General features: G+C 45.2%; 1 protein-coding gene across 1 annotated transcript; it reads right to left on the bottom strand.

Moving 5' to 3' along the window:
* Window positions 1–7,145: 7,145 nt before the first annotated feature.
* LOC310793466 (somatostatin-like receptor.1) lies at window positions 7,146–14,345 on the bottom strand (the record flags this gene model as incomplete). Its single annotated transcript, XM_083655272.1, has 6 exons — window positions 7,146–7,303; window positions 10,104–10,167; window positions 10,351–10,467; window positions 10,673–10,945; window positions 12,548–12,688; window positions 13,761–14,345. 6 exons carry the CDS (start codon window positions 14,343–14,345, stop codon window positions 7,146–7,148), a joined length of 1,338 nt encoding a protein of 445 aa, XP_083511398.1.
* Window positions 14,346–15,266: the final 921 nt, after the last annotated feature.

Below are 15,266 nucleotides of genomic sequence, written 5' to 3'. Positions count from 1 at the left end.
GCCCGCCGTCCCCCCCAATGTTGAATCGGTGGCTACGGCCTTGCAGCACCCCCTACCTAAAAATACTTCCAGCGCCACTGCCGTGGCCTGGTCACCCTTGGGCGTTGGGAAAGTGGGGGAGTCACTTCCTTGTGTTATGTTTGGTTTCCCAGAGGCCAGGCGTAACAGAGGGTGAAAAGAGTGTTTGTATGAAGCAGATGCCCTCTTGTCTCTCCCCTGCCTGGGTGAAGAGGAGACCATTAGTGAGTGTGCTTCTGTTGCCTTCTCTGACGTGAGAAGTAATGAAACATAGAAAGACGTTATCACTTTGTATTCCAATATAGCGCTCTGCTCTGACGCTGCTCTCCCCTCTCTCTCTGTCTTGCCCGTGTGTGTTACTGAAAGAGCTATTAATAGACGGGAGAAATCAATGAATGAGTTTGAACTGCAAACTGTTTGGACATAGCAAACGGAGGAGATTATGAGTTCAGTAATGTTTTTTCTTATATGGAGTGTCGCCCCACTGATGTGCCTTGGGGCCATTACCAGAACACTATCTGGCCAAGTCAAACATATACGGCTTGCTGAGTTGGTCTGGTTATTACAAATAAAATAGAAATCCAATCTCTATTTGGAAGAGTTTAGCCAATATTTTATGCAAATGGAGTTTTGTAGATGAGTGAACCACCACCATGAGCTAATGTGAGTGCAGTGGCTTGGCAAGCTGGTTAATGAGAAAATAAATGGAGGCTATCTCTCTGTGTGCATCTTGTCCTTTATTTCACCTCTACATTGCACCCCTGCTGCTCTGATCCACACCGTTATCCTCCTCAGCTTGTCAGCTCACTCTGGTTTTGATCATCAGGAAGTTAGCCAGCATGTAGCATCTCTGCTAGCCTCGACACGAGTCTCAGCCCGTTTCTCGGCGTAGCACCCCAACATGGCGTTATAGCCTATACGCCTGTTTTCCCCCTGAGTTGGAAGCTTGGATGTGACCTGTTTTAGTTTTATTTCACGTGAACTCTTAGTTATCATTTTGGAGCCTTTCTGTTGGAACCTTGAACCGTGGAATTACCCAGTGACTTTGTATATTTATACCCAGGAGTCAAACCCACAACTTTTCAGTTTGTTTACCTTTTGAGTCAGTAAAATACTTTAAATGTTTCCTCTATCTACATTCTTGGGTCCAGCCTTTTACACAGGCATTACAACTGGACGTGGCCTCGGTGCATAGATGCACCTAGCAGGGGTAGGTGGTGTAGAAATAACAGACCGCTGAATGCCGTGATTGGCCAATCACAATCGAGTATTCAACAAGGCCGTGTAATCATAACTTATAATGAATGGGGTTTTATCATTTAGAAGATTGCATGCACTCTTCATGTCTGGGCATATAGCCTACTGTCATTTTCACAGAGGCAGGTGGTAAAGAGGCAAAGGGGTGAGGGGAATATAAATTAGAAATAAATATTTATAAGTAAAGATAAAGATCGGCGAGCAGCATATACGTAATCAAGGTCCTATTGCCACAGATCAAAATCACATTTCTCTTCCCTTGTCTCGTCACATCTTCACTCTGCCACCCCATTTCTTCCCTCATCACACACACACACACACACACACACACACACACACACACACACACACACACACACACACACACACACACACACACACACACACACACACACACACACACACACACACACACACACACACACACACACACACACACACACTACCTGTCTTCTTCTCATTCTCCCCCTCAATTCAAACCTTTGTCTCTGACTTGTGTTCTGTTTTCTGTCTCCTATTTGATACTTGTCTGTCTCTCTCTCTCTCTCTCTCTCTCTCTCTCTCTCTCTCTCTCTCTCTCTCTCTCTCTCTGGGAGAGAGATAGACAGAGAGAGTGAGTGAGTGGGAGAGAGATAGACAGAGAGAGAGAGTGGTTGGCTAAGAGGAGAGAGATAGACAGAGAGAGAGAGTGGTTGGCTAAGAGGAGAGAGATAGACAGAGAGAGAGAGTGGTTGGCTAAGAGGAGAGAGATAGACAGAGATAGAGAGTGGTTGGCTAAGAGGAGAGAAGGAGTGGAGTGGGAATATGTTACTCATATCCGGTGGCTTTTGGCAGGCTTTTTATTAGATGATGAGGCCTTTTTTAATGAGGATTTGGTTAAATCAGGCACTGCACAAAAACTAAAAATGGATCAAAATGAATGTTGCTGCCAATCTTTGACATATCCCAGGCTCTGATAACCCCCACAAGAACAAAACGAGCAAACAAATACAACAACAACAACAACAACAACAACAACAACAACAACAACAACAACAACAAACAAACAAACAAACAAACAAACAAACAAACAAACAAACAATCAAAAGACAAAACAATTTGCATTTATTATATTGGAAAATAATTCATGCTTTTTTTTCTCTTTTTTTTTTTACATTACAGTGGCAGTGGCATTATGTAGACAAACTGGCATTTAAAGGGTTAACATTCTGAAAAGTATTAAAAACTTGGTGGTATCTATGATGAGGGCTGAAGTTGTTTAAAAGATCTAGAGAGAAATAACTTCTTATGGGGGGGGGGGGGGGTACTCACACTTAGGGGAGAAAAATGTCCAAAAAGCTAAATGTGTATGATGAATTAAAGTGTCCCGAGGGCAGTGTTGGGGGTAACACATTCCAAAAGGAACATATTACAGGTACTTTTAGCAGTAACTCAGTAATATAACTTATTACCAATAGAATCAGCGTGACGTCACTTGCCACCCAGAAATGCGGAACCCCGCTGCAGTTAATAGTATGAGTTGTGCCAAACAAACATTAATATCTCAAAAACTATACATGACATTGCTTATATTTTGACATTCTGAGTGAGAGCAGAAGTAGCTCAAGAGTTTGATGTGTAATACATGCATGTCGTGTTAAAGTTGTGTGAACTGTCGCAGTTTTTAAAATGTAAACAGAGTTAGCTGGCTATAGAGTCAGACACTCAAGCCTCGTGCCACTTGGGCTCCATAGGGTTCCATTGCCATTGCCACCCAGTGACGTGGTTTGTTTACCAAAATGCTGCTCAGCTGATCCCTCGTATAGGATTTCAGTAATATTATACCAGTTACTTTGTCAAGTAACGCAAGTTACAAATTTAGTTAAAAAAAATTAAATCAAAGAACATATTTAAATAAAGATATAATCATTTCCTAATCAAATTGTGTGTTTTGATGCAAAATATGACCATGATGACAATAACAAAGGCGAAGGGTAACATTTCGAATTTTGGACAGTTTTACACTGACTTCAAGATGGTTGAAATTCTTTTTTGGGTTGGTTCCGGGGCGGCAATGTCATTCTGCAACTGCTGTTATTTTTTGGTGAAAGTAATGCAAACAAGTAATAAGTAATAAGTAACGAGTTAAAGTTAAAGTAACTTATTACTATGAAAGTAACTAGTAATATGTAGTATATTACATTTTGAAAGTAACTTGCGCAACACTGCCCGAGGGTTAACAGAAAGAGCACATTGTGTATTACAAGAAAAAGATCAGCATAAGACCGAAAGATCCACCCCTTCTTTAAGGGACCACCTGATCCGGGGCCTGGAATAACTCTATGGGTTGTCCGACCCCTGTCGACAGCCCTGGCTCAAATTAAATTAATTGGGGCACAGCTGTGTGCTTCAACAATACATAATAGTCACAATACGGTGACTGTTGCACGGGGGCCATTACTGCCCGGCAGAAATGACCATGCTATTATTTGACAGCAAGCAGTAAATAAACTATTCAAAACTGCACTATAGGCAACACAAAAGTAAGCCTGTCCACGGATGAACCCACTGAATGTGCACAGAGGTTAAGGGAGCTCCATTAATCTCTCCTCACAAAAAATAAATCCAACTATGTAGAAACAAACGACTTAAAATCACCACTCTCACAAATGTACGAGGGGAAATAAAGAAAGACCTAGCAGGAGGGAACAATTATATATATATATGTTTTACTGCGTTTACTTTCTTATTCTTCCAAAGGAAAAATAATACCAACTCAGGTTACTTACCCAAACGGCAACAGGCTATGGGAACAATCAACAACAGGTGTACCAATTAACAAACAGAGAGTTACATGCATGTAACACAACTACGGTGGAGGTGACGCTCAAAGCCGGTAGCGTCGAGACAAGAAAAAATTCACATGAAAAAGCCAGTAGAAAATCCTGAGGGGCACCAGGTGTCTGCACTACCTTTTCCAAAACAACTGAAGTCAGTCGGGGACCAGTTCTTCAGAGTTCCAAAAATACCTATATTTACACCATTAGTGCAAATCTCAACTACAGCTGATTAATTTGCAACAAATAATTGTGGGAACTCTGGTCCCCATTGACTTCAGTTGCTTTGGAGATCATTTGGAATGAGGGTGAGTAGATGATGACAGGCTTTTCAGTTGTGGGTGAACTATTCCTTCATATCACAAAGTAATAATAATAATAATAATACATTGAACTTATATTGCGCTTTTAAAGAACTCAAAGATGCTTAGTAGTAGAAGTAGGGCTGCAATAGAGAAGAACATCCCATCTTCTCTATTTGAAACCCCGTAGATTTGCCCTATTTCCCCAAATGAAATTCTGCCGTCGGCTATGGACGCACTTACGAGAAATCCTCTACGGCTGAAGTGACAAACTGAAACTGAAGCGCTCCTACACAGCAGCAAGCATCCAGGGAAAGCTGGACTGTCCAACTTTAGATCTTTTGCTCCTCTCAACGCTTTGGTATCCTTTTGTATAAAAAAAAAAGCGAATGAATGAATGAACCTGAGGACTGAAGTTCAAATTACCATTCACTGTCTGAAGCCGCCAACGTGCATATTTCCCAAGCACACTTTAAAATATGCATTTAATAGTATTTCTGTTTCTGGAGTGTAGTAGATCCTTACATGTTACATGTTTTGAGAGAGAAGTGTGAGAGAAGCTGTGTTAGGTGTGCTGGTCATTTTTAGGAGGTTCAAAAGGCACTTGTCGTTGGATGCAGAGAAAGAAAATGGAGCTTGGCAACAGAAAGGCGCAGACTGCATGAATGCAAAGTGTGGTGTCCATCTCAACTCTGGCTGGGTCTGGGTTAGAGACAGACCTACCAACATTCTCATCTCTGGCTGCGTCTGGGTTAGAGACAGACCTACCAACATTCTCATCTCTGGCTGCTTCTGGGTTAGAGACAGACCTACCAACATTCTCATCTCTGGCTGCGTCTGGGTTAGAGACAGACCTACCAACATTCTCATTTCTGGCTGCTTCTGGGTTAGAGACAGACCTACCCAACATTCTCATCTCTGGCTGCGTCTGGGTTAGAGACAGACCTACCAACATTCTCATCTCTGGCTGCTTCTGGGTTAGAGACAGACCTACCAACATTCTCATCTCTGGCTGCGTCTGGGTTAGAGACAGACCTACCAACATTCTCATCTCTGGCTGCTTCTGGGTTAGAGACAGACCTACCAACATTCTCATCTCTGGCTGCTTCTGGGTTAGAGACAGACCTACCAACATTCTCATCTCTGGCTGCGTCTGGGTTAGAGACAGACCTACCAACATTCTCATTTCTGGCTGCTTCTGGGTTAGAGACAGACCTACCAACATTCTCATCTCTGGCTGCGTCTGGGTTAGACAGACCTACCAACATTCTCATCTCTGGCTGCCTCTGGGTTAGAGACAGACCTACCAACATTCTCATCTCTGGCTGGGTCTGGGTTAGAGACAGACCTACCCAACATTCTCATCTCTGGCTGGGTCTGGGTTAGAGACAGACCTACCAACATTCTCATCTCTGGCTGGGTCTGGGTTAGAGACAGACCTACCCAACATTCTCATCTCTGGCTGCGTCTGGGTTAGAGACAGACCTACCCAACATTCTCATCTCTGGCTGGGTCTGGGTTAGAGACAGACCTACCAACATTCTCATTTCTGGCTGCTTCTGGGTTAGAGACAGACCTACCCAACATTCTCATCTCTGGCTGGGTCTGGGTTAGAGACAGACCTACCAACATTCTCATCTCTGGCTGCGTCTGGGTTAGAGACAGACCTACCAACATTCTCATTTCTGGCTGCTTCTGGGTTAGAGACAGACCTACCAACATTCTCATTTCTGGCTGCTTCTGGGTTAGAGACAGACCTACCAACATTCTCATTTCTGGCTGCGTCTGGGTTAGAGACAGACCTACCAACATTCTCATCTCTGGCTGCGTCTGGGTTAGAGACAGAGCATACCTACAGTACCTACAGTACCAAACGCATATAACCGCATGAGTCATATGAGCAGAGATGCACATCAAGAGACGGGTAATTACGGGTAAGTATTGTGGGAGTGCTTGAAAGATATTAAAGTGTGTGTGTGTGTGTGTGTGTGTGTGTGTGTGTGTGTGTGTGTGTGTGTGTGTGTGTGTGTGTGTGTGTGTGTGTGTGTGTGTGTGTGTGTGTGTGTGTGCAGTGAGTCAGAAAAAAGTACAAGAATTGAACTCTATGTATAGTCTAATGACTCTCTCTTCCTTCATTCCCCTTATTAAAGAGTATCTATCCACCTTGTTTTTTTCCTCACCAGCTCTGTATGAGTCCTCACCACTGACATAAATAATATGGACAGAGCTATCTATCCCCTTGATCTTGGTCTCCCGTTTGGAGATGAAACACTGGCCGTCGCCATCTTGATTTTTCGTCAGCAGAGTGGGAGGGAATGGGTGGAGTCACCTCACGTGAGTATGGGGGTTTCCCAGAACCGCAGCTCCGCCTGCTATTGGTCCGTGATCGGCAAGCTGCGCGATCAATAATGGACAGGCGATCTGTCAATCACCCCCTTTTCTATCAGCTATTTTACTCCAAACGGTGAGTTATATAAAAGATGACCCCCTACAGGTGAAATATATATAAATATATATATATATATATAGACCTATAAAGACCAAAACCGTGTTTTGCCCCTGACTGGAAACATGTTTAATCCTGTTACAAAGTCGGGCATTTTAACATGGGGCGAATGCCTAGTGGCCATTCGAGGAACTACAGCTTTTCAATTCACTTCCGCGTCATCAGAGGGAAGCCGAGGGCCACTGATCCTCACACACAAAAAGTAGCTTCCTGCTTCCCAGAGTGACACAGGTCACAGTTCAAAGGTCACAGTTCCTGCGGTGTAGTCAGGGCGGTGACGGTGTTCGGTTCAGCCACGGAGACGACTGTGGAGGTTGCTATGGAAGGTATCGCCGCGGCTCCCATTCCCGGGCAACGGGAGGAGAATCCGCTGGGCGAAGGGGAGGGGTGCAGGTCCACTGCTGCTGTGTGAGAGGTAGGCCGGGCGGAAGAGTGAGGAGACACCTTCAGTGAGCCAACAGATAGAGAGAGAGAGAGAGAGAGAGAGAGAGAGACAGAGAGAGAGAGAGAGTGAGAGAGAGAGAGAGAGAGAGAGTGAGAGGGAGAGAGAGAGAGAGAGAGAGACAGAGAGAGAGAGAGAGAGAGAGTGAGAGTGAGAGAGAGAGAGAGAGAGAGAGTGAGAGGGAGAGCGACAGAGAGAGAGAGAGAGAGAGAGTGAGAGAGACAGAGAGAGAGAGAGAGAGAGTGAGAGTGAGAGAGAGAGAGAGAGTGAGAGGGAGAGAGACAGAGAGAGAGAGAGAGAGAGTGAGACAGAGAGAGAGAGAGAGAGAGACAGAGAGAGAGAGAGAGAGAGTGAGCAGCGACAGAATCATGGAGAATAGAAGAAGGGAGGTACCAGAGGAAGGATGGAGTTAGGAGGAGAAATGGAAGAAAAGAATGAAGGAGAGAGGAGAGGAGAGGCGTGGTAATGGGAGTGAAAGTAAAGAGGGAGAGGAGGGAAAGGTATAAAAGGAATGTTTAAACAGCGGCCTGCCCATTCACTGACAGACCTGACAGGCTGAACCACATGCTCCAATTAGACGCCATGCAGAGACAGGAGATGGGAGCACCTCATGCATGCATGTGTGTGTGTGTGTACCTCTATTTATCTTTAACAAGTCTCTAGCCATCTTATGTTTTATTTATTTTAAATTGTATTTTTATTTTTTATTTTCGTGTTTCCCCCTGTCTGTCCTGTATTATGTGTGAATGTGCTGCCATGTGTCTGTTCATGCTTATCGAAGTTGTATACACTTGTGATGATTGCCTTACAGTTGTAAATGAAAAGACTAAATAAATTGTAAAAAAATGTGTGTGTGTGTGTGTGTGTGTGTGTGTGTGTGTGTGTGTGTGTGTGTGTGCGCGACTGAAAGTGCACATGCATACACGTACCGCTACTAACCTGAATAAAATTTTTACATGTTATAATGCAGGATCTTCTCACACCTTTGAGTTTATGTGTATATGTGTGTGTGTGTGTGTGTGTGTCTGTGAGTGTGTGTGTGTGTGTGTGTGTGTGCGTGTGTGTGTGCGCCCGTGTGCGTGCGACCTCTCCATGCTCTCTCCTCAAAAGCATGTTGTTGCTGCTTGAAGTTGACTCTTTTTTTCATGCCACAATGGTTTGTTTAGAACCTATTTACAGTAACCGCAAAATCGTGTCACATTTGGTGTGAATATAATCTCTCGAGACAGACTTTCCACTTGCATCGAAATGACCCGCTGCTCTAACATATTCTGTAACATGTGACCTACTGATCACACTGTAACTTCCATAACCTTGAATCAGTTGATGGATCTTTTGGGAAAGCCTTATATGTGTATATAGTAGCCCTGTATGGGTTATCACACTATCAAAAAACCCATGCTGAACACACAAAGTCAAAAGCTATTTCCTGCCCTGACTGCCCTCCTCTCTCTCTCTTTCGCTCTCTCTCTCAGACACACCCACACCCATCCACCCACACACCCACCCACACACACACACACACACAATGTATCTTGTAATAATTCTTCAATCCTAGCAGAAATCTTTTCCAAATCATCGCCACCACAGCAGCATTAAAGGAACTATTTGAAGCTTATCACTATCCAAAATGGGAATAGTGTGAAACACAACAGTTGTTTTCAATGTTCTCTTGTCTCTGGGGCTATGCATGGCTTGCATGGCTGTTATTGCTACAGATTGTATTTACTCATTTCTGTATGCGCGCACAGTCATATTGAGAGCCTTAATGAGCCATGCCAACTGGTGATTTTGTAATGATACAAAAAATTATGCAGCTGGTTGAAAAGTGGCAACTGTTTTCCTTTAATTGACTATCCATATTCATGTGGGCCAATCACGTTCATGCACTCAAGCCATGCGCATCTGTCTGTTCTCACTTCTGTTGCACATGCCCACGCAAATACACCCGCATGTTAATTCATTTACATTCAGAAGCACCACTTCTTAACTTCTTAACTGAGACAACCTCTAAGACCGAGGCATCCCTCGATAATGCGGAAAAACTTCAGTGTGTGTGTGTGTGTGTGTGTGTGTGTGTGTGTGTGTGTGTGTTTCTGTTCATGAAAGAGAAGGGAGAGGAGACAGAGAACACACTGTTGACGTTTCTCCATCCTCTCCAAAGCAAACAGCAGAACACATATGGTGCATGCATGCATCTCGTGCATTTACTGTAAATGTACTGCTGCAACAAACATGACAACATCCATTATCTATATAGAAAAACACTCCAAACTCGTCTCACAGAACCGCTTTGTCCAGCACCTTTGGCGACCTCTGTAACGCTCCGCAGAGTCTGGAGCGTTTTATGGAACGCAGCACTCCACCTGTGGGTCGTCCACACCGAGTTGGGAAGTACGGTAGTATCATTCAGGGGACGGTATTATTTACCACCCGGGGGGGGGGGGGGGGGGGTGGGTTAGGCATTGGGTAGGTGGTCTTTAGCTTTAGGCATTGGGTGGGCGTGATTAAGGTTAGGGTTTTAGACCAGGGTTTTCAACCCCCTAAAGAATCTCCAGGGGAGACCCCTGTGTCTTCAGGCCCCAAGCCGAATCCCCCAACCCAAACCAGAGTGGTACCGTCCCAACTCGTCCTGGACAACAGGCCTGAGGGCGTGCTTGACCTTTCCCTGAACCCTCAGCTGTGGAGTGCTCTTTAACGGTCCGCCCGTGCTGCGTACCATAAAGTGTTCAACGTTAACAAACGTTCCATAAAAGCGTTACGGAGGTTTTCTCCAAAGGCACTCGCCAAAGCGGGTCTCTGAGACGAGTTCGGAGTGAGAATGGGCTGGGGGGAAAAAGACAAGGACAGAGATATATCTATGTCTTTCCTGCAGGCAATTTCCCCTTGTCACTTAGGTTTGCCAGTGCCCAAAGGACACTGTTGCCTCCACATACTTCACACAGACACACAGACACACACACACACACACACACACACACACACACACACACACACACACACACACACCTGGCTGCTCTGGGGGTCGTTGTGGTAGTCCTGGTTACGGAGGGACAGCAGAGTGCGCGGGGCGCTGGGGTCTCCATCCTCTACAGCCTTACGCCTCCGGCTCTTCACACACAACACCTGCATGGTCATGGTCACAAGCCAAGTATGCTATGGATTAGATCTCTCTCTCTCTCTCTCTCTCTCTCTTTCTCTCTCTCTCTCTCTCTCTCTCTCTCTCTCTCTTTCTCTCTCTCTCTATCTCTCTCTCTCTCTCTCTCTCTCTCTCTCTTTCTCTCTCTCTCTCTCCCAACACGTCATCTCACGCAGCCTTTCTGCCGCCCACCTTCTTGAAGCTCTGTCTGAAGTTGTCCGACAGGAAGCCATAGAGCAGCGGGTTGGCGCAGGAGTTGGCGTACGACAGGATGACCGAGAAGAAGTAGATGCCGGCGGTGGCGCTGGACTCTGGGATGATGACCACCAGGTTGACAATGTTGATGATGAAGAACGGCAGCCAGCAGAGCACAAACACCACCACGGTCACCACCACCATCCGGGTCACCTTGCGCTCGGAGCGCCGACGCTTGGTGAAGCCCGCCCGCGCCCGCGACGACTTCACCTGCAGGAGGAGGAGAAGGAGTAGGGGGTCGAGGGTGAGGGTGATGATAGCAACGATGGTAAAGAGAATATTACTGGTGATGATCAAAATGAGGGTATAAGGAAGATGATGTGGATCAGTGGTTCTCAAAAGTTTTCACGTCAAGGATCCCTAAACTTAGACCACCGACCCCCAGTTAATACAATTTTGTCCCAGGGTCCCCCATCTGATACAATTTTTTACTTTTAGATGTTTTATTACAGAAAGTGTATGAAACTCATGACCAGAACAGTCATACATTCTGTCATTGTGTTACTTATCGATGGTATTGTGAAAATAAATTATCCCCTTTTTGCTGGGGACCCCTGGGAACCCCAGGGACCACACTTTGAGAACCATGTAGATGTAGATCATGTAGATGACAGTAATTACACATTCACACACAGGCACACGCACACACACACACACACACACACACACACACACACACACACACACACACACACACACACACACACACACACACACACACACACATGAACATAACTCGGACTGTAAATTCCAACACAGTCTCTTAGAAAAACGTATAATACCAACGATGTGGACCAACGTTGCTATTTTACAATTTCGGCTCGAAAAACGTAAAATATTAACGTTCCGAGTGGTTAGGGTGAGGATTAGAGTAGGGGGAGGGGTTAGAAACAGAAAATCTCCGTAAAACACGCCCAAACCCCGCCCACCGCTGTAGACGCATACGTTCCCATTTTACAATTTCTTAGCCGACATCGTAAAATAGCAACGTTTGTCCACAAACGTTGCTATTTTACGATTTTTTGGGAGATCGGGTTGGTAAATTCATGTAAATTCATCGCCTATTTAAAGCCTATTTAACTCTGACTGTAAATTTCATCCTCTCCTCCACTCATGTACATGTATATATTTGATTAGATTTGATTGCACTTGCAATGTTGTGCTTTTAGTTATATTCCTACTTCTTTATCTCTGTTTAGAACACGGCTCTCTTGAATACTCGATTCTGATTGGTCAATCAACAATATTCACCGGTCATTATTTCTCGACAACCGACCGCTGCTCTGCCACACCTGGATTAATCAGTTGATAAGAGCATTTTGTCAGCAAGACACTACTAATTAGGCCAACCAGTTGCAGCTGTGGTGTCTTGTGTGCCAATTATGAATGAAACCGCTTTGTCGTTTAAAACGCTATTAAAAAATCTATTTGAATAATTATTTTTGTCAGATTATTGAATGATTTAGTTGTAGGCCGTGTTCTAAGCGGGATAATGGATAGTGAGCCGGTGATTACTGGAAATAATGACCTTCAGGTGAATGATTAAGCCCTCCGCTGCGCGTCGGGCTCAATATCACCTGTCGGTCATTATTTCGCCAGTAATCACCGGCTCACTATCCATTATCCCTTACATATTGACCTGACTGCTACGCTGCATACAGACACTAAGACAAATTCCTCGATATGTAACTTGCATACTGTGGACATACAGTAAAAGCGTTTCTGATTCTGACACACACACACAAACACACACACACACACACACACACACACACACACGCACACAGTGTACACACACACACACACACACACCTTGACGACGATAAGTAGGTAGCAGAGGCAAATGACGAGCAGCGGTCCAAAGAAGCCAAGTGTGGCAGTGTAGATGATGAAGGCTGTGGACCACACGTCTTTGGGCTCTGGCCAGATCACGTTGCATGAATTAAACATATCCTGAGAGGAGATGAAATAAGTTGATATAAATATTAGAGGAAAATCTGAATATACTAATCCATAGAGTACGGCAGGAATGAGTCCGGAAAGACCTGGACGTTAGCACTTCCGTTTCCTAAAAATCAAAGTCAAAGACAATGGGATTTTTTTATGGGGGTTTGGGTTAAAAACAAAAGTTTATGAAAAAATGTGTTGAGCAAGTAAATCTTCACAAATGAGGACCACTTTTATGATTTTCAGAGCGTAATAAGCGCCTTTCTAGGCGATTTTCATAAAACACTTCAAAAGTCATAAAAGTGGTCCTCGTTTGTGAAGATTCTCTTGCTCAAAACAAAGTTTGCCGTTTCATGAACTTGTGTTAACCACAGACCTTATTTCATGCATTGAACCAAAATTCCCATATTAAAAAAATCCCATTGACTTTTACACGTAGGAACCAGGAGGTGCAGGGGCTTCTGGGTAAGCCTACAAAAACACGTAATGCCTGCGCTACTCTGTTATGACATGGTCTGGGTGAATACTTTATTTGGACTAGCTTCAGGGTGTCCAATGTCCATTAAATCTTGACAATGGACACCTACTAAGTAGTTCACACTGGCTATGAAATATTGAAATATACTGATACTTTGTATCACATATAAGCGATCATCTCACACCAACTCGCTACTTCAGGCAGCGGTAGTAGCACACAGGGCCTATCATTTGTTTGTGAAAATCTTGATATTGATTTGGCGACGATGACAAGACTGAATAGCTATAGCTAATCAATAATATAATTGATAATATACTGTCAAATTGCCATGCCATTGTTCTGAGAAATCTGATGTACAGTCTATGCTTTATTCGGAGCTGTAAATAGCTGGTCTGGCCTCGTTAACTTCAGTTTGGTTTGGGTGAAGGCTGAGATGGAACTACAGGGCACAACAAGCCGTGTGTTCGGTGGCCCTATACGAACTGCAGTGGAGTTACAGCTGACATGGGGGTGGTGAGATCATTTTCATTTCGGGGGGTGAACTATAAATCGCAGCTTACTTACTGAGAGGCTAAGATCTGCTGACTGAACTTTGTGTACCTGGACATCGGAGAAGATGACCACAGGCAGGACCACCACAAAGGACACGGCCCACACGGCAGCGCTCACCATCTTGGCGACGCGGGGGTGCCGCCACTTGGTGCTGCGGATGGGGTGAACCACCGCGAGGTAGCGGTCGATGGACATCACCGTCAGGCAGAAGATGGACGTGAACTGGTTCATCGCGTCTGCGGTCATGACGGCGCGGCACAGGAAGGAGCCAAAGGGCCAATAGGAGAGCACGTTCTGGGTGGTGAGGAAGGGAAGCCCGGCGATGTAGAGCTCGTCGGCCACGGCCAGGTTTAAGATGTAGATGTTGGTGACGGTCTTCATTTTGGCATAGCGCAGCACCACGTAGATGGCCAGCGTGTTACCGGCCAGCCCAAAGATGAAGACCGCCAGGGAGATGAGCGCCGTCACCAGAGTGCTGCTGCCCTGGAACGGGACACTCTGAGTGGACACGTTGGAGGAGATGTTGGAGATGATGAGATAGGTGGAAAGCAGGAAGGGAGCAGGGGTGGCTGGAGGAGTGGAGTTGAGGTCTGCGGAGAGGGCAGACCAGCCTGTCTGCTCGTGCATCGCCATTGTGGCTTTCAGAAAGGAGGAGGGAAGAGGACGGATGTAGATGTCGTTTTGTTTCCTCCTGCTCTCACTGTTTTAGCAGAAAGTCTTCATTTCTGCCGTTTTCTTCCATACTTCCATTGGGACAGGAGAAGAGAAGAGAAGAGAAGAGAAGAGAAGAGAAGAGAAGAGAAGAGAAGAGAAGAGAAGAGAAGAGAAGAGAAGACGATGCATCAGCAGATCGGGTGGACATACACACATACTGATGTGTCAAGAGGTGCGTGCATCTCCCGTGGTGCGACCCTTCCCTCTGCACTGGGTGCCTTTGGGTTTCTCTGGTTCTTTTGTGTGTGTGCAGAACATGCACGCTAGTGTGTGTGTGTGTGTGTGTGTGTGTGTGTGTGTGTGTGTGTGTGCGCGTGTGCGTGCATGTGTGTGAGAGAGAGTGAGAGAGAGAGTGTGTGTGTGTGTGTGTGTGTGTGTGTGAGAGAGAGAGAAAGTGTGTGTGTGTGTGTGTGTGTGTGTGTGTGTGTGTGTGTGTGTGTGTGTGTGTGTGTGTGTCTGTCTGTCTGTCTGTCTGTCTGTCTGTCTGTCTGTGTGCAAGAGGAGATTCATTTCAGAGCATGCAAGTGTGCGCTGTGATTCACACACAAGCACACACTATCTGTGTGTGTGTGTCTCTCTCTCTCTCAATATCAGAACAGTATACTTTTTTCTGAAATGCATTTTTGGAATCCATAATCATTGCGCAGAATGCATCATGACCCAACTCATCAGGTTATCAAGATAATTTGGTAACAATGCCGTTTCTTCCCCCTAATTACGCACCAAACGCCGCTGGTGTAGTAGCCTAATGAGCCATGATGATTATAATCGTGACAGCATCGTCGGCGACTCCCTCAGCGTTTTAATGGCTATAGCGCATCCTACACATAGCCTCCCAGA

The sequence above is a fragment of the Poromitra crassiceps genome (genome assembly GCF_964638095.1).
Source record: "Poromitra crassiceps genome assembly, chromosome: 19".
Classification (NCBI taxonomy): domain Eukaryota; kingdom Metazoa; phylum Chordata; class Actinopteri; order Beryciformes; family Melamphaidae; genus Poromitra; species Poromitra crassiceps.
The sequence above is the reverse complement of the archived record's forward strand: the minus strand, read 5'-3'. Positions and strand labels throughout refer to the sequence as shown.